Source organism: Punica granatum, chromosome 7, assembly GCF_007655135.1.
Source record: "Punica granatum isolate Tunisia-2019 chromosome 7, ASM765513v2, whole genome shotgun sequence".
NCBI lineage: Eukaryota > Viridiplantae > Streptophyta > Magnoliopsida > Myrtales > Lythraceae > Punica > Punica granatum.
This window is the reverse complement of record NC_045133.1, coordinates 8,455,847-8,481,975: the sequence shown is the minus strand read 5'-3', so window position 1 is coordinate 8,481,975 and position 26,129 is coordinate 8,455,847. Positions and strand designations below refer to the sequence as shown.

General features: G+C 35.3%; 2 protein-coding genes across 3 annotated transcripts; both read left to right on the top strand.

The window, feature by feature from the left end:
• Positions 1–7,866: 7,866 nt before the first annotated feature.
• Positions 7,867–13,802, top strand: LOC116212942 (myosin-11-like). Its single transcript, XM_031547706.1, has 4 exons — positions 7,867–8,323; positions 9,748–9,829; positions 10,030–12,118; positions 13,586–13,802. The coding sequence occupies exons 3-4, from the start codon at positions 10,060–10,062 to the stop codon at positions 13,753–13,755; spliced, it is 2,229 nt and encodes a 742-aa protein (XP_031403566.1). The 5' UTR covers positions 7,867–8,323; positions 9,748–9,829; positions 10,030–10,059; the 3' UTR covers positions 13,756–13,802.
• Positions 13,803–18,016: 4,214 nt separating this feature from the next.
• Positions 18,017–22,581, top strand: LOC116214229 (ELKS/Rab6-interacting/CAST family member 1-like). Of its 2 annotated transcripts, XM_031549595.1 has the most exons (3): positions 18,017–20,670; positions 21,394–21,821; positions 22,168–22,581. In XM_031549595.1, the coding sequence occupies exon 1, from the start codon at positions 18,241–18,243 to the stop codon at positions 20,062–20,064; it is 1,824 nt and encodes a 607-aa protein (XP_031405455.1). In that variant the 5' UTR covers positions 18,017–18,240; the 3' UTR covers positions 20,065–20,670; positions 21,394–21,821; positions 22,168–22,581. The 2 variants fall into 2 exon arrangements, with proteins under 2 accessions (XP_031405455.1, XP_031405454.1); XM_031549594.1 differs by lacking the exon at positions 21,394–21,821.
• The last annotated feature ends 3,548 nt before the right edge of the window (positions 22,582–26,129 follow it).

The following is a 26,129-nucleotide window of genomic DNA, read 5'->3' as shown; positions in this document are numbered from 1 at the left end:
ACTTATAAACCACATTCCAGCACGAAGTAGGTCTGAACATTTTCAGTTTAGTTTTATTAGGGACTTTAGGCACAAGGATAATACAGGAGTTATTGAATTCCCCCAACAACTTAATAGATCTGAAGAAACTGAGGATAGCCTGAGAGTAGTCCTTAGGCACCATTCTCCACGTGGATGTGAAGAAATGGGAGCTGAAACCATCTGGTCCTGGGACCCTGCCACCATTTATACACTAGAAGATAGATTTGACCTCCTCCTCTATAATAGGGTTTATAAGCTGAGACCAAATGTCCTCTGGGATTTTATAATCAAGACTGTTCTTCAAGGTTCTCACGTCACTTCCTAGAACCTCTGGATTTGTAGTGCCCAGAAGACCCTTGTAGAAATTGACAGCTTAAACAGCTATACCATTTGGATATTCAAGTTTCTACCCCATGGCATTGTACAAGATCTTAACTAAGGTGACGTTTGATAAATTAAGTACTTAATTAGTTAAAGGATAAAATGTATGGAAGATGGAGGATAAGGATGACAAAAGTTTTGAGAGGAGTAAAAACCACCAATAAGTCATACTTTCATTAGGTAATTTTGTACTTAATGATTAAATATTTTATATCCGCCTCAAATTTCATTCAAAAGGAAATATTGTGACCTGTTACCACAAAATTACCTCATCTGCTCATAATCGTTTCTATAGAGGTGGTCGTCAGAGTATGATCGGGGAGCTAGGGTGGTCGAGCCCTAGTTTGCACTAAGTCTACAGTGCTGCCCAATGGGGAAGAAAAAAATGGACTAATTTCGTGCCCGAATATTTTTTTCTTGATCCTGATTAATGTGTGACATTTTTGTCCTTCATTAATTGGCAAATGAGTGGCATGTGCCCCATTTTGGTCGGAATTTAATTGAATGGGCACCTTGCTTATTTTATAATAAGGTCGGGGGCACTCCGCAAAAGTTTGAAGGTGAAGGGGCAAACTCAAAATTATAAGTCACTTTAATTTCTAGATCTCACATCTTCTAAATAATAATAAATTAATCATATAATTTTTGAACTCAAATAATATTAATTTACTTAAGTTTTAATTGAAACTATTTACTTTTTTGAAAGCTCTCTATATTTTGAGTAAGCAATTAGTTGCGAAAAAATTTATTTAGAGTTTTGTATTAAATTTGTAAATTATTTCTCTCTACGATACTAAATTAAAATTCGACATATTTTTACTTACATAAGATAATAAAAGCGTATAGTTTTAAATTATATCAAAATTCACGATATTTAAAGAATTAGTTTCTTTTTTAATTATAGTATGAATATTTATATTTATTTTGAATTTTAACTTAAATTTATGATTATTCCATAATATACTAATTTAAAATTTGATATATTTTTACAAATATATTACAGGTACATATTTTTATATTATTTCAAAACTCATTATTATTGAATAATTAGTTTTTTAATTATAATATTGAATATTCATATTTATTTGAGTTTTAATTTAAATTCGTAAATCATTTCACTCTAATACTAGTTAAAATTCGATATATTTATACACATGTAAGAGAGTAAAGTGTATAATGTTAAATTATTTCAAAATCACGATATTTGTAAATTATTTCACCCTAGTAGACTAAATTAAAGTTCAATATATCTTTTACATACATAAGATAGTAAAGTTTATGACATTAAATTATTTCAAAATTTATGATTTTGAAGAATCAGTTTCTTTTTAATTATAATATTAAACATTTATGTTTGTTTTGGATTTTAACATAAATTTATAATTGTTTTACTCTGATATACTAAGTCAAAATTTGATATATATATATATATATATATATATAGGATAGTAAAGTTTATGACTCTAAATTATTTTAAAATGCTTGATTTTTAGTTTCTTTTTAATTATGGTATTAAATATTTATGCCATTAAAATTATGTCATTGATAATGTATAATAATGCATCTTATTAATTGATGTGAGCGGTTACAAATGCATGAAAAACTTCTATTTTGCCAAATGTGCATACATAGTGACCTTCGACGAGTGCCCAGGATTTATATATTATATATAAATAATAAGTAGAAAAAAAGTTAATCAAAGATTAAGTGTCTTACATTATTTTTCGGTGGAAAAAATAAAATAAGTTTTAATTTCACAAAATAATGTAAGGTTAGGTACATATAAATGTAGATATGGATATATACATTTACCTTTTCTAACTTTACATTATTTAAATATTTACCTTTATACGCCCATTATTATTTTGTAGTCAAGTTATATATATATATATATATATATATATATATGTATATGTATGTATACGATGGAAAATGAGACGGAGTTAATAGGAGGATTTTATGCAGTTATACTAGTGATATTAGAGTTAAAAAGAAAAATTATAAACATATAGGTAGCATATAATTAAGAATAGATTATAAATTGACGAGTTGGTCTAGCAAGAGAGAAGAGGACATCATAGCCAGGAAACTCGATTGAGCCTTGGTTAATAGACAAGAATCACCAATCATCTGGATTCTATTGTTGAGTTCATGAAACCTATGGTCTCTGGCCACTGTCCTTGTCTTATCACTATTGGGGTTGACACGAGACAAGCCAGATGTCCATTCAGATTCTTTAACTACTGGACTACTCATGAGAAGTGTAAAGGGGTTGTGGAGGAATACTTGCAAGGCAGAATAAGAGGCACCCCTATCTTTGTCTTGTGCAGGAAGTTGAAAATGCTTAAATCTGCTCTGAGGAGGTTTAATAGGGACTACTAGTTTGATATCTCCAACAAGGTCAAAACTAGTTCAAGACTATGAAGAGCTCTGGAATATAGAAGAAGTTATTATAGCATAATTTTAATGGCATAAATATTTAATATCATAATTAAAAAGAAACTAAAAATCGTGCATTTTAAAATAATTTAGAGTCATAAATTTACTATCTTTTATATATATATATATATATCAAATTTTGACTCAGTATATCAGAGTAAAACAATTATAAATTTATGTTAAAATCCAAAACAAACATAAATTTTTAATATTATAATTAAAAAGAAACTGATTCTTCAAAATCATAAATTTTGAAATACTTTAATGTCATATACTTGACTATCTTATGTATGTAAAATATATATTGAACTTTAATTTAGTCTATTAGAGTGAATTATTTACAAAAATCATGATTTTAAAATAATTTAGAGTGCATTTTGATTTAGAGTTGAGTTGAGTTGAGTTTTGGTTTTAATTGGTTTGTAATGATTGTATTGTTAAATTATGAGAAAAAATGTGAAAAAATAATGAATAGTTGAGATAAAGTAATGATTGTGTTGTTGAATTGTGAAAAAAGTAATGAATAGTTGAGAGAATTTAATATTAAAAATTGAATTGAATGATTAAAAGAATTAAAAATTAAAAATAAGTAATGATTGTGTTGTTGAATTTAAGATAAGTGAAGTTAAGTTGAGTTGAGTTGAAAATTTTTTAAAAAACAAACACACCTTAACATTATATACTTTACTCCCTTACATGTGTATAAATATATCGAATTTTAACTAGTATTAGAGTGAAATGATTTGCGAAAATTTAAATTGAAACTCAAATAAACACAAATATTCTAAGTATAATTAAAAATAATTATTCAATAATAATGAGTTTTGAAACAATATAAAATATGTACCTATCATATATTTGTAAAAATATATCAAATTCTAAATTAGTATATTATAGAATAATCATAAATTTAAGTTAAAGCTCAAAATAAATGTAAATATTCATACTATAATTAAAAAAGAAACTAATTCTTCAAAAAATTTGAATTTTGTAATAATTTAAAGTTATATACTTTTATTATCTTATTTAAGTAATAATATGTCGAATTTTAATTTAGTATCATAGAGAGAAATAATTTACAAATTTAGTACAAACCTCAAAATAATTTTTTTTCGCAACTAATTGCTTACTCAAAATATTAGAGAGCTTTCAAAAAAGTAAAAATTTAAATTAAAACTTACGTAAATTAATATTACTTGAAGTTGTGAAATCTAGAAATCAAAGTGACTTTTATAATTTTGAGTTTTCTCCCTCACCTTCAAACTTTTGCAGAGTACCCTCGATCTTATCATAAAATAAGCAAGGTGTCCATTCAATCAAATTCCGGTCAAAAGGGGCACATGCCACTCATTTGCCAATTAATGAAGGACAAAAATGTCACACTTTAATCAGGAACAAGAAAAAATATATATTCGAGCACGAAATTGCTCCGCAATTTTTTTCTTCGCCATCGGGCAGCATTGTAGACTCAGTGTAAACCGGGGCTCGACCACCCTAGCTTCCCGGTCACACTCTAACGACCACCGCTCTAGAAACGATTATGACCAGATGAGGTAATTTTGGGTTAACAGGTCACAATGTTTCCTTTTGAATGAAAATTTTCATATATATATATATATATATATATATTATATTTCGTATACAGCTTCAGGAGGCCTTAAAATATATAAGTCAAACACCCTTCTTTACATAAAAGAACGAATCGTTCATGTTTGTCCTTCACCAAAAAGATAAAATTACGTACGCAAACTTTCTCATTGAGATTATTACCAGTTAATTATGCTGAATATTCACCGTTAGAAGATCCTTCTTGGAGCATTACCACATTCCGAAAAAATAATATTTCAGATAAACTCAGGAGAAGCTAGCTATATAAGCGTGCACGTTTGTGTATAGATATATACTTATAGACAGAAAGAAGACTGCTCAAGCAAGAAAATGGTTTGCATTATTTGGAATTAGTGCCTATAATTTTTTTCTAGTTCCAGATATTTTGGTTATTATAGTTTGACATTTTTGCCCTTCATCGATTGGCATGTGTACCCTTTTGGCCGGAATTCGCTTGAGGCGGCACCTTACATATTTTACGGTAAGATCAAAGGATACTCTGCAAAAATTTGAAGATGAGGGGGCAAATCCAAACTCACTTAATAGATTAGGAGGCAAAGTGCATTTAACTCTTGCAGTGTAGATTAGTGAATTTATTATTGATAGGGACAACATATATAGATTTAGTTTTTTTTTATTTTTATATATGTGTTTATATATTGTATACATTAATGGAGGAAAACAAAAGGATGGTTGACTAGAGTGAATTAGAGTGAATTACATGACATCTTCTTCATATCTAGCATGACATAATTTTTTTTCTGAATTTGCTGACGTGGCATTTAGCGGTGCCACTTTGAATGCGGGAAAGGGTAATTGCAGTATTTGGTAGGTCTCCAGAATCACAACCTCGAGAAGAATTACGAAGGTGCAGGTCATGTATATGTCCACAATAGGATCCGAATATTTCAGTGAGTACCTGATCAACGTCGAGAGTAACCAAAGGTAGCTATTGAAACGCAGGACAATCCCAAGCCTCAAGTAGAGGAGCAGGGCCTCTTTGTAAAGTACGTCGTACATCCATCCTATCTCAGGTTTCTTTGTCAAGGGTCATCCACCCCCCGGATATAAACAGAGGGTTGAATAGCCAGCTCCGGTACTAGGCCTCAAGGAAGATCTCGCGATGGTCGAAAGTTTAAGGCCAATCTGTGAACAGCTCCGGCAAAGGCGGCTCAAGAGAGTTGGGGGCCTAAAGCGAAAAATTAATATGAGACCTTTAATTTCTATTTAATAAAATTAGTATAAATTTTTTCTTTTAGAATTTATTTTTAACTTTTGGGATGCACATTAATAATAATAAAAATTAATATTTTATTTTAATCATTTTGAACAAAGTTTTAATTTTTTTTTATCGCTTACATCACGATAAGAGTGAAACGCTTTTGAAAAGCAACTGAAAAAAAAATTTTAAAGTTAAAAAGAGAAATTAAGAGAAAAGTTGTCGGGTTATTCGATAAAATGAGGATGATGACTAGGAGAATAAACTCAATTTAATAGAACGCTATAAAAGATGAACAAATTTGACCAAAATAAATAGGATGAGAATAATTGATTCAATTAAGTCTATGAATGGTTGATGGGTAGAATAATTAGGGACTGGGAAAAACACGTAATAATTGGGAAGGTTGATAGAGAGAAAAGATAGGAATTATGTAAAATTGATTATGTTGTAGTAAGCTAATTTATACAAATGAGGAAAAATGAGAATTGTAAGGAATTTTTTTAGCAAGTTTATTAGAAATTAAGTTAGATAAATTACTACGAGGGGCCTCAATTCTATTATGGGTAAGTACTCTATATATATTATTGAATAAAATTTTCCTCAATTATTAAAAATTCTAAAATTGGACATAAATTATATGGTGTAAACTCGGGGGCCTAAGGCAAGGGCTTTGCTCGCCTTACTATCGGGGCTTTACTTCCTCCTCCTTGATCTCTTGCAGCTATGTATATCTATTGATCTATATTCTCTTGCAATTATGTATTTGTGCTGTACACGAGTAAATTCACGTAGAATGTAGAACTATACCTTATGTATTACTTTCTGAAGTCAGTATATAAGCGCAGTGGATTGGCATTGTCCGATATAAATCTTAATGCAGGCCCTTAATTATCTTCACGCCTAATTCATTAATTTACACAGTATTAGATTAAATTGGTTTTACTGGATCAACGGATTAGGTGTTTCCAGAATTCTTCGAATGCGGCCATGATCTGAACTCTGTATTGGTCATTGAAGATGCACATACTTAGCCAATGTCTGTTGCCGGGAAATCCACCTACGACAATCATGTCGTCTTGAACAAAGATGCCAACAGATGAGAGAAGGGATCAATTCGAACTTTTTTCTAAATGTCGGTTCGGATATATAAACAATTATAGTTAATTCCATGGGAAGTTTATGTTAGCATCCATCGGAAACTTTTCGAAGCTCATATATATATATATATATAGACACGATATGGCAGTCAATAATACATTAACATGTGCAGTACGAGGAACATATATGCTCTGTTTGGTTTCGCAGTTAAAATCATAAAAATTTTAACTTTAACTTTAATTCAACACATTACACAACAAAAATACACATTTCTCAAGTCAAAAATTTTAAATTTAACTTTAACTCAACACACTACACAATCATTTATCATTTTCCACAATCAAAATCAAAGTTACTTTAACTCTGAAACCAAACGCACTAATATAGTTCCATATCATATTACCAACTTAAGCAACTATGCTTTAATCTGAAAGAAAACTTGGAAAGGAGAATATGATTATTTCCTTGTGCTGCTACCAATCTTCTTCAACCTCTTTTGCCTAAAATTTAAATAATATCTTTAGACCTTTTATTCCTCAGCTTGTGTAATTACTCAGAGGATCTCATGCAAAACGTGCCCTACAAGAAAAGTAATATTCTCATTGTTAATTTTTGCCGGCAATATAGAAACGTCTCTAAAAATTAGTCATTACTTCTACCTAAGGCGAAGTGAATGATTAAATAACCAATGACCCCTTTTTGTGAAAAGTAAATAATAAAAATAAATAGTAATCCTCCACACTCGTGAGCTTTGGTTTTTTTTGGGGGGGGGGGTTGTGACTCGGGACGTTTTTTAGGCTGGAGAAAATTTGCAGCATGATTTTTCGGATCCTGTCGCCCCATTTGATACCGGGATAGAATGATATTTACTGCACAAAATAAAAGTAAAATTGGAAAATACAATTAAAATAAAAAGAAGGGGAAAATGAGAGGAAAATAAGAAAAGGTTCCCACCAGGATGGCCCCTTGAACGAGAATGTATTTTGTGTAAAGAATATAATAATGGATATTTTAAAGAATCCTTAATTGATTTGAAATGTTGTCACGTCATATAGACATTGCATATATGACTTTCTCCGGGTGGCCGGTCACTCCCTCTCTTCCCTTCTCTCTATCTCTCTCTCTCTCTTCCCCTGCGCCCAACTGACCTGCCGCTCCCTCCCCTTCTTCTCCATCCTTTCCTTCTTCCCCTTTCTGGGGCGGCCATTGCAACCCCCCCGGCATCTCCTTCCTTCAGCTTCAGCTACTGCCGCTATCCTTCGGTTCCTACCCTTCCGTTGCCGCCAGCTGCTTTGCTGCTCCTTCCTCGGCTCCCTCACGCTGCTCCACCACCTCTCCGACCCTTTGCGTTTGCTGCTGCAGCCGGCATCTCGCAGCCGTGGTGAGCCCCCGACACGACGTGCCTCCCCGTGTGCGGCCAAGACCCAGCCGAGCAAGCTCTCGGTGCTCCTGCGCCATTTTGTGGCAGCCACGAGTTTGACAGCCCACAACGAGCTCTGTTCGCGGGCAACCGAAGACCCACGCGTGGATCGTTCCAACGTTAGCTCGAAAGAGGTATTAAATCCCGAATTTGACAACATGTTTAGGGCCTTATTTCTTGATGGACTGACGATTATGATGACCATGCGTCTTTTTATTTACGTGTTCTTGGCCGAGCACACACGAACACGACTAATCTAAACTCGGGCATTTAAAACCGATTGTATGAATTTGCAGCGCACCCGAAACGAACTTGACTTAATGGAAATCGGATCTAAAGTCGGGTTGGATTGAATGGAGAATGAGACACACATGAATCCAGTTAAATGTTGGTTTCGATCCTAAGGTTGTTAAACCAGCACATTAAACAAGAGTGGACATGAAATTTGTCTAATGGAAAGCGGCTCTATAATCGGTTTAAGTCGTGTGATTGGCTTGATGAATGTGTTGTTTGAGCTAATGATGTGTTAATTATGATGTTTGTAAGGTCACCTCGCAATCGGATTAAACCACTTAAAGTTGACATTTGAATTTGGCTAAATCATCGATGCACCGTGCCCGAACCATGTAGGAACGTTCGAGCGAGTGAACACAGTCATTTTGGAAAGAAATAGTAATAGTAATAGTGATAGTAATAATAATAATAATAGAACAACAAAGAAGGGGTCTTGGCAGAATGTCCAACGTGACAAGGCAACACAAGACGTGTTGTGGGCGGTCTGCTCAGGCAGAATGGCCCATTCATTGGCATCTGCTGTGGGTAGTACCCCCTAATCCCACTTTTCCTCGATTTTCCTAAAATCTTTAGGGAAAAAAAACTAGTTAATACCCACGTCACTGTGCATTGTTAATTTCTCATCAATTTTTGTGATATTAAATATAGATAATCAACAATTATGACACACGAATGAATATAGATTTAGGAAAAAAAAATAAAAACTATAGATTCTACCAAGAATATGTACATATAAAAATTATAAATTGTAAATGACAGCCTAAGAATGCAAAAATTATGATGACAGGAAAAAAAAATCTAATCTAATGATACTATATTTATTAAAAAATAACAGTCATGTAATATATATCTCTATAAAGCAAGAGATATCATATAGATATAGAGGTTAGGGTGTGGGAAAATATTATCGGGAGTAGAATGATGGAAGAATCAATGAAATTGATACAATAACAAGAATAATGGCAATTATATGTGATTAATATTCATTCCTTCCTTTTTCGCAATCTAATAGGGATATTCAGTTTTAATTTTCACGATATTCTTGTCTACCTTATAATCTGAAATATCCGATATTATTATATCCTACTTATTTCGATTTTCATATAAGATAATAAAGATTTACAACGATATTATATTATAAATAGACAGTCTCGAGTAAATATTCTGATTTCTACAAGATCATGATTAACAACCGCATTATACATAGCAAGCCTCGCCAGTCGATAGAAGATGGAATAACTCGAAAAACCATCCTCTTTGACAGTGACTATCTCGTTGTACATACGGATCGCAGCTACTGGCAGCTTGTAGCTCGTGCAGCCGGAGGCAGTACTACTTGCAATAAGGTAAGTGACATGATTGTTCCATATTAATTTTTTCTGGGCATGTATAGCATGATGAAACATGCATCGGGCTCAGTCGATGTTTGTCCAACATCTTCTCTGACTGATGATCTTGCCTTATGGTAGCATTCGCAAGGTCAGTTGTTCTTCGTCCTTCTCAATTTGATCTCTTCCAACAACTGTTGATTGCATGACTTTGCTAGTGCGAGGCTCTGCTTTGCCCTTTCTCTGCAATGACGAGCATCTCCAAGAGTCTGAAGTCAGTATGGAGCAAGAAACACAGCTTGCGCGAGGCTTTCGAGCAAGTTCTGCTGTTTGGGCTCCAGTGGGAGGACTTGGAGGAGCATTTCGACTTCATCGCAAAGTCCATGGATGAAAAGTTCGAGAGTCTCAAAGCTCGGGAGAGATTGGCCAACGAGAGGCTTAGAGCTCTCGAGTCGAAGGAGAAGGAAGTTGCTGCTATGATGCAGAAGAAAGTGGAGGACAGCGACGTGGCTATTCTCATGAAGCAGCGAAAGCTGGATTTGCTGCAGAGGGGGATTGATGAACGTGCGACTGAGCTCAAAAAGGAGGAGGATGAGTTGCTTTCGATGAGGGTTTCCGTCGAGGAATACTATGGGATGTTCCAGATGAAACAGCAGGAGTTGGATGAACTGCAGAGGATGATCAAGGCGAGTACGGAAGAACTCAGGATTAGGGAGGACAAATTGAATGTGGTGCGGAGTTCGTTAACAGAGTGTTCTGAGGGACTCAACGAGAAAACTAAGAGCTTGCAATCCGTTCAGGACGCGCTCAGGGATTGTTCTTCCGAGCTTGACCTGAAGAGAGAAGAACTGCAGTTGGTCCAGTGTGATATCGGTAAGTTTTCAAGGCAACTTGACTCCAAAAGTGAGATTTTGAGAGCATGCGATGAGGCAGTCGAGATGAAGAACCAGGAACTGCTTTCCCTGCAGAATTCGACTGAAGAACGTGCAAGGGAGGTCGAGAAAAAGGAGAGGCACCTCATTTCGATTGGCAGGATGATTGATGAATGCGATAAAGAGCTCAAGTCAAAGGAGAGGGATCACGATGCCATCATGATGTCTATTAAGTCATCCTCGGCCGAACTCGATGCAAAGAAGAGCAAATTGGTAGCACTCGAAAAGTCTCTGAAAGATCTCTCAGCAGAACTGAGATCAAGGGAGCGCAAAGTCAATTCTCTAAAGATGCAATCAAAATGCTGCACTGAAGAAATTGATTCGAGGAAAGAAGAGCTCGGTTCACTCCAACGGACCATTAAAAAAGTCGGAGGTGATCTCGAGCTGAAAAGGAGAGAGTATGCCGCAATACATACTTTGATCAAGAACCACAGTGTTGAACTTGAAATGAAGAAAAAACAGCTGAAATCTTTGAATACTTTAGTGGTTGAATGGGGAGAAAAGGTTAAATTCCGAGAGAAGCGGCACTCTTCAGTGCAAAAGTTAGTCACAGAATGCTCGGAGGAACTCATGTCAAAGCAGATGCAACTCGACATCGTGAAAAGATCTATAGAAGAATGCTCTGATTGGAGACGAGACGAATCGGATTCGATAAGGGCAAGAAGGGATGAATGTGATAAAGACATAGAAGTAAAGATGGAGCAGTGCCGCCTCCTCGAGGTGTCAATAGTGAAACGATCGGAGATGCTAGCAGTGAGGGAGAAACAGTTGGAAGATCAGCTTGGGGAATTGAAGTCGCAACAGGAACTACTTCGACGAATAGAGGTTGAACTGAGAGAGAGATCTTACTCTGTCTGTTCTGAGGTAAAAATAGACCATCCGTCCGATAATTCCGCTCCCCTGAAGGATGCAATGGACTTGCAGTTGTTTCTCTGTGAGTTTCTGGGGAGGCACGATCTCGCCCAACAGAAGGTTTTAGATGTGATTCAATCGTCATTCGACCCTGCAAAGCTAGTGTTAGAGGTATTGCAACAATTCGAAATGCCGAGCCCAACAAACCGGGAAAGGAAATTCAATGTTAGCATAACCAAGAGGAGCTGCTTGCTGCTGTTAAGGCACCTAAGTGAAGTTTCAGCACACATTATGCCACAGGTGACGAAAGCTGCCATGAATTTGGCCTTCCGATGGAAGGCTCAACTGGGTCCGTCGACTAACAGTTCTTTCGAGGTGTTGGCTTTCTTAAAGCTTTTAGTGGTCTATGAACTGGCCTCTGCCTTCTATCCTGAAGAACTTGAAAATCTCATCGATTCTTTATCTGACCGCAAACAAGCAGATGAACTACGGGAAGCCCTCGGTTTGTCAAGAGAGATAACTGGTAAATTTCTTCAACTTATCTTGCGCTATATATTGATCAGATACTTCGAATCGTGGATGAGAAGCACCATCATCTTCTTCGTATATTTACTGGTAAATACATCATCCTCACGTTTGTTAAAGTATTTCATATAACCATCATCTAGATAGTTTGCGGTAGGATGTTTGATAGTTGATGTTCGGGTTTATGCAATCTTGGAAACTCGCCTCGATCCCTGACATGTGACCTTTTCCATGGAGGCATTCGGCCAAGTATAGTTGGCCGCTCCTTTCTTAGTACTTACTTCAAAACCAAAAGGAAGAGACCAACATTGGGGCCGTTTGGATTCAGAGTTAAAATTACATTGATTTTGATTTTAATTTTGATTGTGGAAAAGGACAAATGAGATGTGATTATAAATTTGACTTGAAAAACGTGTGTTTTTGTTCTGTAGTGTGTTGAGTTAAAGTTAAAGTTAAAATTTTTGAATTGGAAAATGTGTATTTTTGTTATGTAGTGTGTTAAGTTAAAGTTAAAGTTAAAGTTAAAATCAATTAACTCTGAATCCAAACAGGGCGAATTCGTGACTTTAGATCTGCCTTAGTTTTTCTTGTTTGTTTGCTTAGTTATGACATGTTGCCTAGCACCCATTCCTTCTTATGGAAGTTTATGAAGAGAGTTCTCGTAATCGTCCCACGGTGATGACCTTATGAACTATTTCTTAGTTTCCAATTAGCCTTCATCAGCTCCAAAAGTTCATTTGTCAAAAGCTTCCCATCTTGAACTCAAGAAACTCCTCCGGAGAATTTGGTAAAATTACCGTGAAGAATTCTTCAATATAAGTCTTAGCTCAGATAAATATGGGTTTAGCATTGTGATGTCCTGATGATTAATCTACGTCAAGGACCTCCTAAGATCTGCTGAGCATGTCATCTTTGCTGAACCTAAGTGGTGGATGCTTAATTTAGGTGCAAATGTATGGTATATAGTATAAAAGAAACTTGAAGAGACCCGTATTCTTGAAAGATGGGTCATGTGAAATTCCAGAGCGGCTGCCTAGAACTTTGCCGAGAACACGAACTCTCCCGGGTTCTAATGATTGGCATCTCTAGGCTGGGTACAGCTTGACTCTTAACTTTGACAAAGCTGCGATTCTCAGAACTCATTTTTCAGATGTTCTGCTGCATCACAAACTCTGGATAGATTTGGAAGTCGTATCAGTGGTGAAGTACTTCCATTCATAAATTACTACCCATCAGCTCGCCTTGCATTGAAAAGGAAAAGACCAAACCATTAGTCTACCAAAGACATCGAACGAGTTGATTATAACTGTTGATAGCTGCGACTCGAGGATAGATTTTTCCTCGTCAAAGTCGGTTTGTAGTAGTTTCCTTTCCTCTGATAGGGCGTTGTCTTAAATGAATATGTCCGATCTCTTACCTATGTGAAGTAAAGTTTTGCTTATTATTGCTTTTAACTCCATGACAGCCCATCTCCCTCCTCCCGTCCCAAGGCTTCATGTTCCACGACAAGGCATGAAGAGACCGAACCTGCGTGGCCCGAAGATTGACAACTACCTCCACGTCAAACCGCAACATGTAAATAAGCGTAGACGTTCGGTACATGAGCGGCTTGGCCCTCAATGCAGTGCAAATTAGTCATGCTTTCCGCAAAATAATATATTACACTAATTATAAATAGTTTAGTGCAAGTTTGTTACTAATTCTCCAATTTAATTGCATTGCATATTTGTTTAATTGTTAAATTTATTCAGATTCACGTATTTAAATCTTACTTTACAATTATTTTTTAAAAATAATATAACATCAAATCCTTACTTTCATCAATTAATTTTTTACTTTTTGTGACGAGTCGTGTATATTTTTTTGAAAATCCTGCATATAGGTAAGTAGTAATTTATTCAACACGTGTGAAGTATTGCTAATATAATATAAATATATATTGAAGACATCATGTTTAGATATATAAATTTTGTTTTACAAATTTTTTGAAATATTGCAATCAAAATCCTTATTTTTTTATTTTAAATTTTATTTTTAATGTGCTAATAAATATATATAATTAGTGCCCTTGTGATAATTTATACATATGATTGACTAATTATTTTCAAATATAAAATATTGTATATAGATTAATTTTTTTTATTAAATCATTTATTGTTCAAGAAATTAAGTATGATTGTAACATTTCTTGATAACAATTGTTACAAAAAGTAGTCAATTATAAATTAAAATTAATTATGTCTATTTTCAATTGCATTAATTCAGGAGCGTTTATTGAGTAGCATTTACTGCTACTAAAGTAAATTTTACTTATATGTAGATAGATTATATGTGTAATTTAAGCTTTTATAAATCGCAATTTAACAACAAATAAAAATATATTATTAGAGATATATACGATTGATAGTAAATAAATCCTATCGCAATTTTTTTAATTTTTTTTCTTTTGTTGTCGCCTTTAACAAACTCCTTAGGGGGGGATTTCCAATGGAACGCCCATGCTGGTGGTCCCCTTCGCCTCCTCTCTCTTCACTTTTGAGTGAAGAGGGAATAAGGGGAGGGGAAGCATCGATTGCGGGGGCCCCTGTTGGCGACCTTCCCCCAATGAGAGGACGTCAGAGACATGGGGAGCCTCCAGCGATGCCAGTTGGAGGCTTCTACTAGAGTTTCCAGTAATGCCTCATCACCTTCAATTGAGAGAGAGCAGGCGGAAACAAGCACTTGTGAGACCCCTACCGGTGACATCCCCACACGAAGAGGTTGTCGGAAGCTGCTTCCGACGACCCCTTTGAGGTGGAGGGGGCCCCATTAGTGCTCGACATCCTTGGAGAGGTTGTCAAAAACTCTCCATGCTTGTCACGACCTCTTAACGAGAGTAGGTTACTAGCAGGGAAGCTCCTAGCGGTGCTCCCCTTCCTATGTTCCCTCTCAATAAAAAATGAAAAGGAACAAGGGAGGGGAAGCATCAATGAGGGCTTCCCCCAATCCCCAACGACACCAAAGGCTTCCCATGCCTCTGACCACCTCTGCTTGAAGGGTCACTGGCAGGAGAGCCCCTACCGGCGCTCGCCTCCCCTTGTTCCCTCTTTACTTTTGAGTGAGGGAGGACAAGGGAAGGGAAGCACTAGTGTGGCAACGCGGACCCCTTCATCCCTTCTCGACGGAGGTCACCAGCTGTCTCAGATCAATGAGATTGCCGGCTCGAAGATCAGTGAGCACTCCCTAGCGAGTGCTCTAAGCAACCCAATAGCATAAAGCAAAGCTTGTGCCATTTTTAGGCCGATGGTAACTATATTCTCGTTAATTTCAACGCTCACAGTAAGTTTTTCAAGTCAATATCCTCTCGAAGGATTTTCATTTTCAAAAATATTTTAGGGCCCGTTTGGTTAAAAAAAAATTTTAACTCTACTCCACTTAACTCATATTCAACAACATAATTATTATTTTTTTCTTTAAATTTTTTAATTATTCAATTAAATTTTTAATATTATATTCTCTCAACTATTCATTATTTTTTGTACAATTCAACAATACAATCATATTTGTCTCAACTATTCATTATTTTATTCGCAATTTAACAACACAATTATTAATTTCTCTTAACTATTCATTATTTTTTCTCATAATTTAACAACATAATTATTACAAACCAATTAAAATCAAAACTCAACGCTAATCAACTCTAAAACGAAAACAACCTTAGTCATTTTGCGTAATTACTTTAGCGTTGTTTTGCCACACGATATTCATCGTGTGGCCAATTAAGTTATTGGGGTTAGAAGTAGAGATTAGCATGTGAGGTAAAGGTCTTAGATTGTCTCCACCGCGGGGTGGAGACTGTCTCTCTTGGCCACGTGACCAGGAGAGGCACGCATAGAGCGGCACCCTCGTGTCTTTGCGGCAAAGAGTCAATCATGAGCTGTCATGCCCTCTACAGTGGCTTTTATGCTTTTATCCAAGCCACGTGGTATGCAGTAGGCCACATAATTTATTTTTTTTAAGTGTGGGCTTTTTACTATCGAAAAAAGTGTGGGACCACAATGAAGACCCGATCAGAGACGAACCATTAGAATTTTGAGTCTCTATTTTTCTTAAGTGTCTCTCATTTATGTGGTGTTTATGTAACTAAAACCGGACCTACTTTAGAGATCCGTGGAGTCTTTCCCATTGGAGAGATAGTCATATAAGAATAACCGAGCCAAATTCGAAGCATTTTCTGCTTTTATACTTATTTACTTATTTGGGACTATGAAGACGATTCTTTTCTTAAGTCAAGGCAAAACCTTCTGGAAAAATAGGTTTATGACACTTATTGACAGATCAAAATAGTACAATGCTTAGGCAAAATATTTGTTATTTTTAAAACTAAGAAAATAATTTAGTTTGTCCTGGAAATGATTTTTTTTAAGTCTCATAAATTTAGGAATTCTGGGAACTAAAACTTAAATGGTAGAAATTAACTTTGAACTGACCAAGAATAATTCAACTCTTCGGTGTATATACCAAGCCAAAGCTGGAAAAATAATCTTCTATTTATAGCAATTCTATTTTATTATCTTAGATTTCATTTCGAGGTTTAAATCCTTTCGAGTTTTTCATCGTTGCTCCAGCTTAATCACCAATTATTTTCAGTAATTGGTGCTGCCCAAAAGGAGATATAACATTGGAGGTCATAGCCCAAAGATAGTTCTATAGCTTCGGTGGCATATTTATGGACTTTTTAATTACTTCGTAATTTCTGTCTTTTCCTTCTTTTTCTTTTTTTTTTGGGTAAATGTAACCGTGTTTCAAATTTATTATCTACACAATCATATGCATTTGTATAGAATTCGATGCATCTATACATACAATAGAGTGTGCACGTTTTGGATTATTATTCTCGCAAAGCCAACATGACTAATGAACAATTGTATATTATTTGTGCAAATCAAAATGCAATTTAAATTAGCAAAGATGCCTTAACAAGTCACTTTGTGACCTTGCCATTGCGATTTCTTTCTACGTTATTTTATGGGTCAAGATGTTAAAATGTCTGAGATATAAGTGCAATATTTTGAATTATTGATCCAATACTCGATTTTGCTTCCAGATACAAAAGCAATCGCTTGCGTTCGCGAGTGCTAATATATATACACATAGAAGTACATGCTCACGATTTTTTGGTTTTTATTAGGACATGAATTAGAATTGGAGTGTTACTATATCCTCGTGTTATGGATTAGTCTATGATACATGCAACTGGAGGAATTGTATCATACATTTAAAGTCTGTTGGTTTTAAAGTTGAGTTGAGTTGAATTGAATTTTGATTTTAATTAGGTTGTAATGATTGTGACGTTGAATTATGAAAAAAAAATATAAAAAAAGTAATAAATAGTTAAAAAAATAATAATTGTATTGTTGAATTGTGAAAAAAAAGTAATGAATTGTTGATAGAATTTATTATTAAAAATTAAATTAAATTGTTAAAAAAATCAAAAAAATTAAAAAAATAATAATTGTGTTGTTGACTTTTATTGTGCAGTGAGTAGAGTTAAAGTTAGAGTTCAAATTTTAAAATCAGATTGTGAAATCAAATAAGCCAACCATTGAAACCTTTTGAATCTTTACTTTTAAAATTTTAGAATTAAATCTAAAACATTAATTCGTATATATGTACCATGCATGCAATGTATCATAAAATTTTCCCCGTGTTCTGATACTTTTCGTGGGTGGTCCTACTCCAAGGTGATGTGTGGGACCCACAAGCCACCTATGTCAGTTAATTCAGTTAATCCCTCTCTGTGGACCAATCACATTCCGCATCTCGTCTCTAATTAGTAATTAGTAAATTAATTAATTAATCCTCCTAATATAACCAAACAAAGGAATTCTCATTGAACTGAACATTTAACCGAAAATGGCATCTCTCTCTCTCTCTCTCTCACACACACACACATCAAACAACGCGCGAAGACGGAGATGGGAATCGCTTCATCGTCCTCCTCTGCTTCTAGGGTTTCGCTTCAGCTCTGTCTCCGGTCTTGCTCACTGCTGCTAGGAAGCTAATCACGAGGTCCATTTTCCCATTTTCTCTTCGTCTTTCCATGCCGGGGCTGTTGTGCTCGGTTTCTGGAGCTTAATGGGGAAGATATCCGACTATCTGAGGTCGGTCCGGGCCAGGAAGGGGAGCTTGAGGGAGGACTTTGAGCGGGTTACGCTGTTCGGCACCCAGTGGGAGGAGTTGGAGGAACATTTCGACTCCATTGCGAAATCCATCAATGAGAGGTTCGAGAGCCTTAAGGTTCAGGAGGGGTCGCTGGATGAGAGGCTTAGAGCTGTGGAATCGAAGGAGAAGGAGGTTGCTGCTTTGGTACAGCAGAGAACTGAGGGGTGCGATGCAGAGATTGTCGGGAAGCAGGAGAAGTTGGGTGTTTTGGAGAAGAGGATTCAGGGATGCGCGGCTGAGTTGCGAGAGAAGGAGAAGCAGTTGGTCTTGGTGAGGGATTCCATGGAGGAATGCTGTGGGAAGATCGAGATTAAATTGCAGGAGCTGGTAGAACTGCAGAGTGCGATCGAGGCCGGTTCGGGAGAACGCAGGGCGAGGGAAGAGGAACTGAATGTGGTGCGGCATTTGTTGGTGAACTATTCCGAAAAACTCAATGAGACGAGAGAGAACTTGCTTTCCGTAAAAGACGAGCTCAGGAACTGTTCTTCTGAGCTCAACTCAAAGCAGGAGAAGTTGGGGGTGTTGGAGAGGAGGATTGAGGGATGCGCGGCTGAGTTGGCAGAGAAGGAGAAGGAGTTGATCTGGGTGAGGAATTCCACAGAGGAATGCCACGGGATGCTCGAGATTAAAAGGCAGGAGCTGGTAGAACTGCGGAGAGCAATCGAGGCCAGTTCTGAAGAACGCAGGGCAAGGGAAGAGGAACTGAATGTGGTGCGGAATTTGTTAGTGGAGTATTCCGGAAAACTCAATGAGAAGAGCAAGAACTTGCTTTCCGGAAAAGACGAGCTCAGGAACTGTTCCTCCAAGCTCAACTCTAAGAGCGATGAATCGCGATCGGTCCAGTGGAAAGTTGGCGAACTTTTGAAGCAGCTTGAGTCGAAGAATGGGGAGTTGAGATCATGCAATGAAGCAGTTGAAGTGAAGAATCGGGAACTGCAGTCCCTGCAGAATTCGATTGAAGAACGTAAAAATGATACTGAATTGCAGGAGAGACACCTTGGTTCTATCAGGAAATTAATTATAGAATGTGGTGAAGAGCTTGCGTCCAAGGAGAGGAAACATGATGCCATGGAAAACTCTATTCAGGCATGCTGCACCGAACTTGACGAGAAAAAGAGGGAGTTGACAACGCTTGAAAAGCAGTTGCAAGACCTCTCAGAAGAAGTGAGATTAAAGAAGAGTAAATTGAAGTCTCTTGAGGAGCGTTCAAGACTATCCTATGCGAAAATTCAGTCAAGTGAAGAAGAGCTTGTTTCCCTCCGAGGGACCCTTCAAGAATTCTGTGATGAAGTCGAGTTGAAAGAGAGGGAGTACGGTGCCATACGTACTTTGATTAAGAACCGTAGTGTTGAACTTGGGACAAAGACAAAAGAGCTCGAGTCTTTGCAGAGTTTGGTAGTTGATTGGGAAGGAGAGATTCAGTTTAGACGGGATCTATGCGAATCGGTGCGGCAGTCAGTCGCTGAATGCTCACAGGAACTTCATTCAAAGCAGATGGAACTCGATGTCGTGAAAAGATCTCTGGAAGAATGCTCTGAGCAGCTGACCTTAAGGAAAAAGGAATTGGATTCAATATTGACGAGAAGGGAAGAGTGTTATAGAGACATCGAGGTGAAAGAGAAGGGGTACCATTCCCTCGAGGCTTCAATTAAAGAACGCTCTGAGATACTAGCAAGGAGGAAAGACGACATGCGGGGCAGCTTAGGGAGTTGGAAACACAGCAGGAACATCTTCTGACAATGCAAAGAACATTGGAGAATCAAAGGACAGAATTTGAATTAAGAAGGGGAACTGAAGCTCGTCATCCACTGGTAATGGTGAAAAGATCTGTAGATCCATCAACAGATAATGTCTTTCCTATTACCAATCCACTGGACCTGCAGTTGTTTATGTATGAGTTTCTGGAGAGGCATGATTTTGTCCGACAGAAGGTGTTAGATGTGCTTCTTTCGTCACCGAATCCTGCTATGCTTGTCTTAGAGGCATTACGGCGGTTTGAACCCCCGAGTTCGGTGAAACCAAGCCGAAAAAGGATGCTTGATGTTGGCAGAATCAAGAGGTGTTGCTTGCTGCTATTGGGCCACTTAAGTGAAGCTTCATGGCAGATTACAGCTCAGGTCAAGGAAGCTGCCATGAAGTTGGCTTCCCAATGGAAGGCTCAGCTGAAGGCTTCTTCACCTGATTATACTTTTGAGCTGCTGGCCTTCTTGAGGCTTTCAATGGTCTTTAATCTGACCTCTGCTATTTGTCCCAATGAGCTCGAAGATCTTGTCAATTCTATATCGGATCACAAACAAGCAGATAAACTTAGAGGGGCCCTTGGTTTATTGGGGGAGCAAGAGGGTAAGTTTCTTCTATTTTTACTCTCACGCATCAATATCAGTGAATCGATTGGATTATTCTTCTGTTGGTATTTTCAGAGAAGTGGTAAAACATGCCCTGTTTGCCAAGATATATGATGGAGTATTAGTTGCTTCAATGTTAAGAAAAATTCCTGTTAATTGCGAAGTCCATGAGTATTTGGGCTCAAATCCATCATCTTTTATGGCTTGATTAAGATGCATTAAGTTGAAGTTTAGTTTGATCTCCTTGTTTCCCTGTTGTCAAATAATGTGAAAGGATCCACTTTGTCCATCGGGCTATCATAAGATACAGGATCATAGGCTCTTTGTTCTGAATCCTGGAAGATGGTGGTTTTTTTTTCGTAACTCTAACTTCAACTGCAGAGACTTGCTAGCAGCTTCCTCCTACTGAACCTTTTCGTTGGTTCCTAGAATTCCTTTTTCGGGATGTTTCTCCTGAACCGTTTGGAGCGTTTCTGGGGAAGCTCTTAGATCTTGCCCCGTAAGAGGTCCTATTTGACGGAACGAAATATATTAAGTCCTTAAAAGTCAGATAATGCTTTAAAATTAGCTGGTCTTTTCATATACATCGTTTATCTAGTTTCATCCAACAAGCCCTTTGGCGAAAATTTCTAGCTGGGATATTGACTTCAACTAATATTATGGGCTACTGACTAATAATCTTTACTGAAAAGGTTTTGAAAACAATGTTCATGACTATCAGATAAGGATTGACCAAACAAAAAGTTCATCAACTAATGAAGCATATGAAAGGGAAGAATGGGGCAATTCTCGCCGTATCTTTAGCGCGGGTACATGAGTTGGATCCAGCAAAAGTTGCTTTAGACACAATACAGCTTTGAAACAGAGGTTATGGGGAATCACATTCTCTTTTAGAGCAACTGCTGAGAACTTCAGCTGTGATAACACCTGAAGAGAAAACGAACGAGCTTTGAAGTTTGCAATTAAGTGGGGCATGGACCTGAAGAGTCTTCAGGATGCAGAATCTCTGGAAGTTTTAGGGTTCATCCATCTCATGGCTGCATATAAATTTACTCTGAACTTCGACAAAGATGAGATTCTGAAACTTATCGAGACATGTTGGCTTCTTGACAAGGCTCCTGGGTTTGTGTCACACCCTTGGCTATTCAGGTCAGAGGAGTAGTTAACCATTTATTTTAAACAATGGCCTAAAACATCTGGCTCGGGCCAATAACAACCTGTAAGACCCACAGGTCCTATCTCAATCCATTTTGGACTTAAAAATAATCTATGGTGGTGACTTACACAATTCAAGTAATTGCCCGATCTCAGTGCTGTTCTGCATCTTAACTATTTGATTCTTTCTTTTTTGATGATTTGAACTGTGTGATTCTATTCTTTTTAGATGATTTTAACTATGTGGTTTTGTTCTTGATTTTGTATCTAGTTATATTATGCTTGCTAAGCTCAGCTACATACGCCTAATGATATCTTTCTGTTTCTAACTTTATGACAGCCCCGAAGGCTCATCTTCGAAATGGAGGCGAGAAGAAAAGGAGTCCATGCTGCCCAAGAGTCGATGGTCATCCTCAGCCACAGCATGTAATTAAGCGTCGCCGTAAAGCACAGGATCAATTGGGTCGCGTCTAATGACCAAATGCAGTGTCCTGCAAGCCGTGAACAGATTCAAATACATCCCTGCACATAGAGATATCTGTCAGTACAGTTACAGCTACTCTGTTTTTGACTCCTTAGCATATGGCTCAGATTAGGGTGACTAGGTTTGTAATTAATTAACTGGTGGTCGGGTAGATACGTTGTTGTCCAGGATTTCCAACATCAGGTGCAATGTTAATTAGTAATTACTAATCGCTGGGTTTGGCGATTTGCTTTGCTTATGAAGTAAATTATTATGAGTCGAGATATTCCACAATTTTATGGCCCAAAAAGAGAAGAGAAACCACATATGGATGAATCCTTAAGCTGGAACATCCACATATCGTAAATGCGGGACCATACAGCATCGCTTGCCATCAACCTTAAAACTAAATCATGTGTTTCGGGTTCATGTTTATTGTAAAATTCCCACTTGACTACCTTTAACTATCTCGAAAATGGACCGAGCCACTCTCGGGCCTAACTAACATGAAACGCACTATTGGCTACTTCGAAACTGAATCTAGCGTGGTATGAGTCCACCCGTGTGCGCGAAGTGTAACCGGCTCTAATACCGCGTAAATTTAGACTGAATGCTCAGAGAGCTTAAATCATTCGACTGCCAGAACAATTACATATAGGCCAGCTAGGGCAGAATAAATGGTAACTATTCTATGATAAGAAACTATGGTAAACTAAGAAAGAAATCTGTAAAATTCCTAGCACGTACCGTTAATATACAATAATGACAATCGAAATTGATTTCCGGTATCTCGTAATATTTATCCCTGTTTTTTTTTTTCCTTATAATGTATTTCCAATACATTATGTTATTTAAATTATAAAAGTTAAAGAAATCAAGAAACCGTATTTTATGATAAGATATCTTAAAAAAAATTATTAAAAATAATTTCAAAAATAATAATTAAATGAAAACCTAGAAAATTCCATTCAAAATGTATATACTAATATATACTTACTTTGTGTTAATTTATGTGATGAAATATTAATTTTAATTTTAAAAAATTCAATATTATTAAATAAATATCTATACATATAATAAAATCTTCTGATTTATTTCAAATACATTATGTTATAAAAATTAAAGAAATTAAGAAATCAAATTTTAGGATGAGATATCTTTAAAAAATCGATAATAAAGATAAATAAATAAATAAGTACCTATAAAATATCTTTTAGAATATATATATATATATATACTAATATATACTTATTAGATTCCATTCAGAAACCAAACGTTTTGAGGCCATATATTAATATATTTATATGATGTATGAATATATACTAACATATATTTATTCTGATGTTAATATTTGTGTGATGAAACATTTTTTTTTAAGTTCAAGCTTATTAAATAATATCTATACATATGATAAAATCTTCACATTTATTTCAAATATATTATGTTATATAAATTATAAAAATTATAGAAATTAAGAAATTGTATTTTATGATGAGATATCTTTAACAAATTTTTATTAAAAATAATTCCAAAAATAAAAAAAAATTTAAACCTAGAAATTTCCATTCAAAAAATTCATATTGCTTCAATTGGAGATCATCATAGTATCCAAAATATTTTATGATATTTTCAGTCTTTTTTAGATGGAATAATATAAATGAAAATATTTTCAAAATATTTTCATGCTAATTTCATAATAAGATATAATTTTAAATTTTAAAAACTCAAAAAACCAATAAAATTTCATTTAGAAACAGAGCGTTTAGAGGCCATTTGAATAAATATCATAGTTTTTATAGATATGAATCAAATTTGCTTTCAAAAACAAATTTGATCATAATTTTTTAGATATAAATAATATTTGCTTTCAAAATAACAAATATGATCATATTCTTTTATTAATATTCTATATATATGTTATAAATGGGACCTACGCATGTAAACTATGATCGATTTGGCTAAAAAAATACTGCTATCATTAGATAAAAGCTATCAATAAGTGTGTTTACCATTAAACGTGCAAGCTTAAAAAGTACATTTACCATTGGATGTGAATATGCATTCAATTTTTTTAATTTTTGTTTCTTGATCTCAAATATGAAAATAGAAATCTATCTCCATTTTTTTTCATTTTTTTTTGCAGTGACTTGAGACTTCTGTGCAAATTAGTCTTTATCACCTCTTTGTATTCTGCTTACTATTGGTTGCATATAAATTATTGATCACGGGGTAATTGATATTGCTGTTAATAAAAATTTGAAATTACAAAATTATCCTTTAACTTTTCATGATCTAGTGGCCCTCGATTAATTAAATTATTTTTGTAAGGGTATTTTGGAAGAAGGAAAGTCAACCCAATTGCCTTCTTTATCCCAATTGTAATATAGATAAATAGATAGATTTTCTCCATCCTTTTTTTTTTTCATTTTCTCTTTTTCTTTCTCCTCTCTCTCTCTCCCCGTCTCTCCTTTCTCTTTTCCATTGTTTTCTTGCCGAAACTCTCTTTTTCACTCTTGCCCGGTCTTTTCTCTTTCATATCTAACTATTTTTCTTTTCTAATAATTAACTTAATTTAATTATATTTTAATTAGTGAATATCATTTTTAATCAATAGAAAATTTACATGTATTACAAAATTATGAAAAAAAATGGTTATACTTTATACAGATTTTAAATAGACCAAAAAAATTACAACAAATCCTGCATAGCACGGGTAATGTCTTGTTATTATAAATTGAGAAGGATCTCTCTCTCGTCTTATTTTCAGTGTTCGTAAATTGGCCACACAATTTGATTTTCAAATTATAAGAGCCACAAAAGTATAATAATAGTGAGAATAATTGACGGATTTGAGAAGATGAAAGTTATGCAAGTTAAAATTACCATTTTATCCTTAATTTAGTGTCTATTAATTAATTCTATTATTTTTTAAGAGTAAAATTGGGAATATGAAAATTAGACAAATTACTTTCCATAGTAATAATAATAAATGATTAACTTCTCACTCAGCATAGTCAATAGAAATTTATATTTTACATTTTTTTGTTCATTAATCTTTTGTATAGATTCTGTAATTTATGCAAAAATATACATTCTGTAATTTATTTGCTTTGTTTCTTAAAAATAGCATCAAAGGTGTTTATGAAGAAGTGCTTGTGGGAGTTACTCCACGTCTAAACTACGGAAGTACATGTTCATGTGCTATTGGGTAGTTAGAACTTGGAAGAGAGGATTTTGTTCTCTTTTTAATAGTTAATTATAAGGATAAAATTGAAATAGAAAGTGAGATCAACTATCCCCATCTCTGATTTTATATAATAAAGGGAAACACCTCGCACTATGTACAGTAAAATTTTACAAAAAGATAAACATAATTTATTAAAATAATTATAGGTTCACTCACATTATATATTTAATAAGCGTGGCTTCAATTACAGTCCTAAAAATTATTATTTAAAGTGGATCTATACTATTATAAAGCCAGAAAAAAAGTTTTCGTCTAACTTTTCTTTTTCAAAAATCTCCTTAACAAAATAAAAATAATTAATTACAACCATGTAATTAAGAATATAATAGTAATTTCATTTATATAACTACCCATTTTTATCCTACTTTTTTCTCCCACTCCCTCATCTCCCATGCTCTCTCTCACTTCTCCTTCAATAACTTCCGCGTCCATTTTTTCCTTCCCCTTTTCTCTTCTTTTGCGTTTTCCAGTTACCTTTCTCTTTAATAACTTAAAACGTCCTTTTTTTTTTTCCTTTTCTTAATTTTTGATCTCTTCTTTTCTTCCTCATTATTTATACTATTATAAAGCGAAACGAAAAAAATTTGTCTAA

Coding starts and splice junctions, on each gene's coding strand:
- LOC116212942 (XM_031547706.1), top strand. CDS start 10,060: ATGACGAGCATCTCCAAGAGTCTGAAGTCAGTATGGAGCAAGAAACAC. Junction 12,119..13,585: donor TTTGTCAAGAGAGATAACTG/GTAAATTTCTTC, acceptor ACTCCATGACAG/CCCATCTCCCTCCTCCCGTC.
- LOC116214229 (XM_031549594.1), top strand. CDS start 18,241: ATGGGGAAGATATCCGACTATCTGAGGTCGGTCCGGGCCAGGAAGGGG.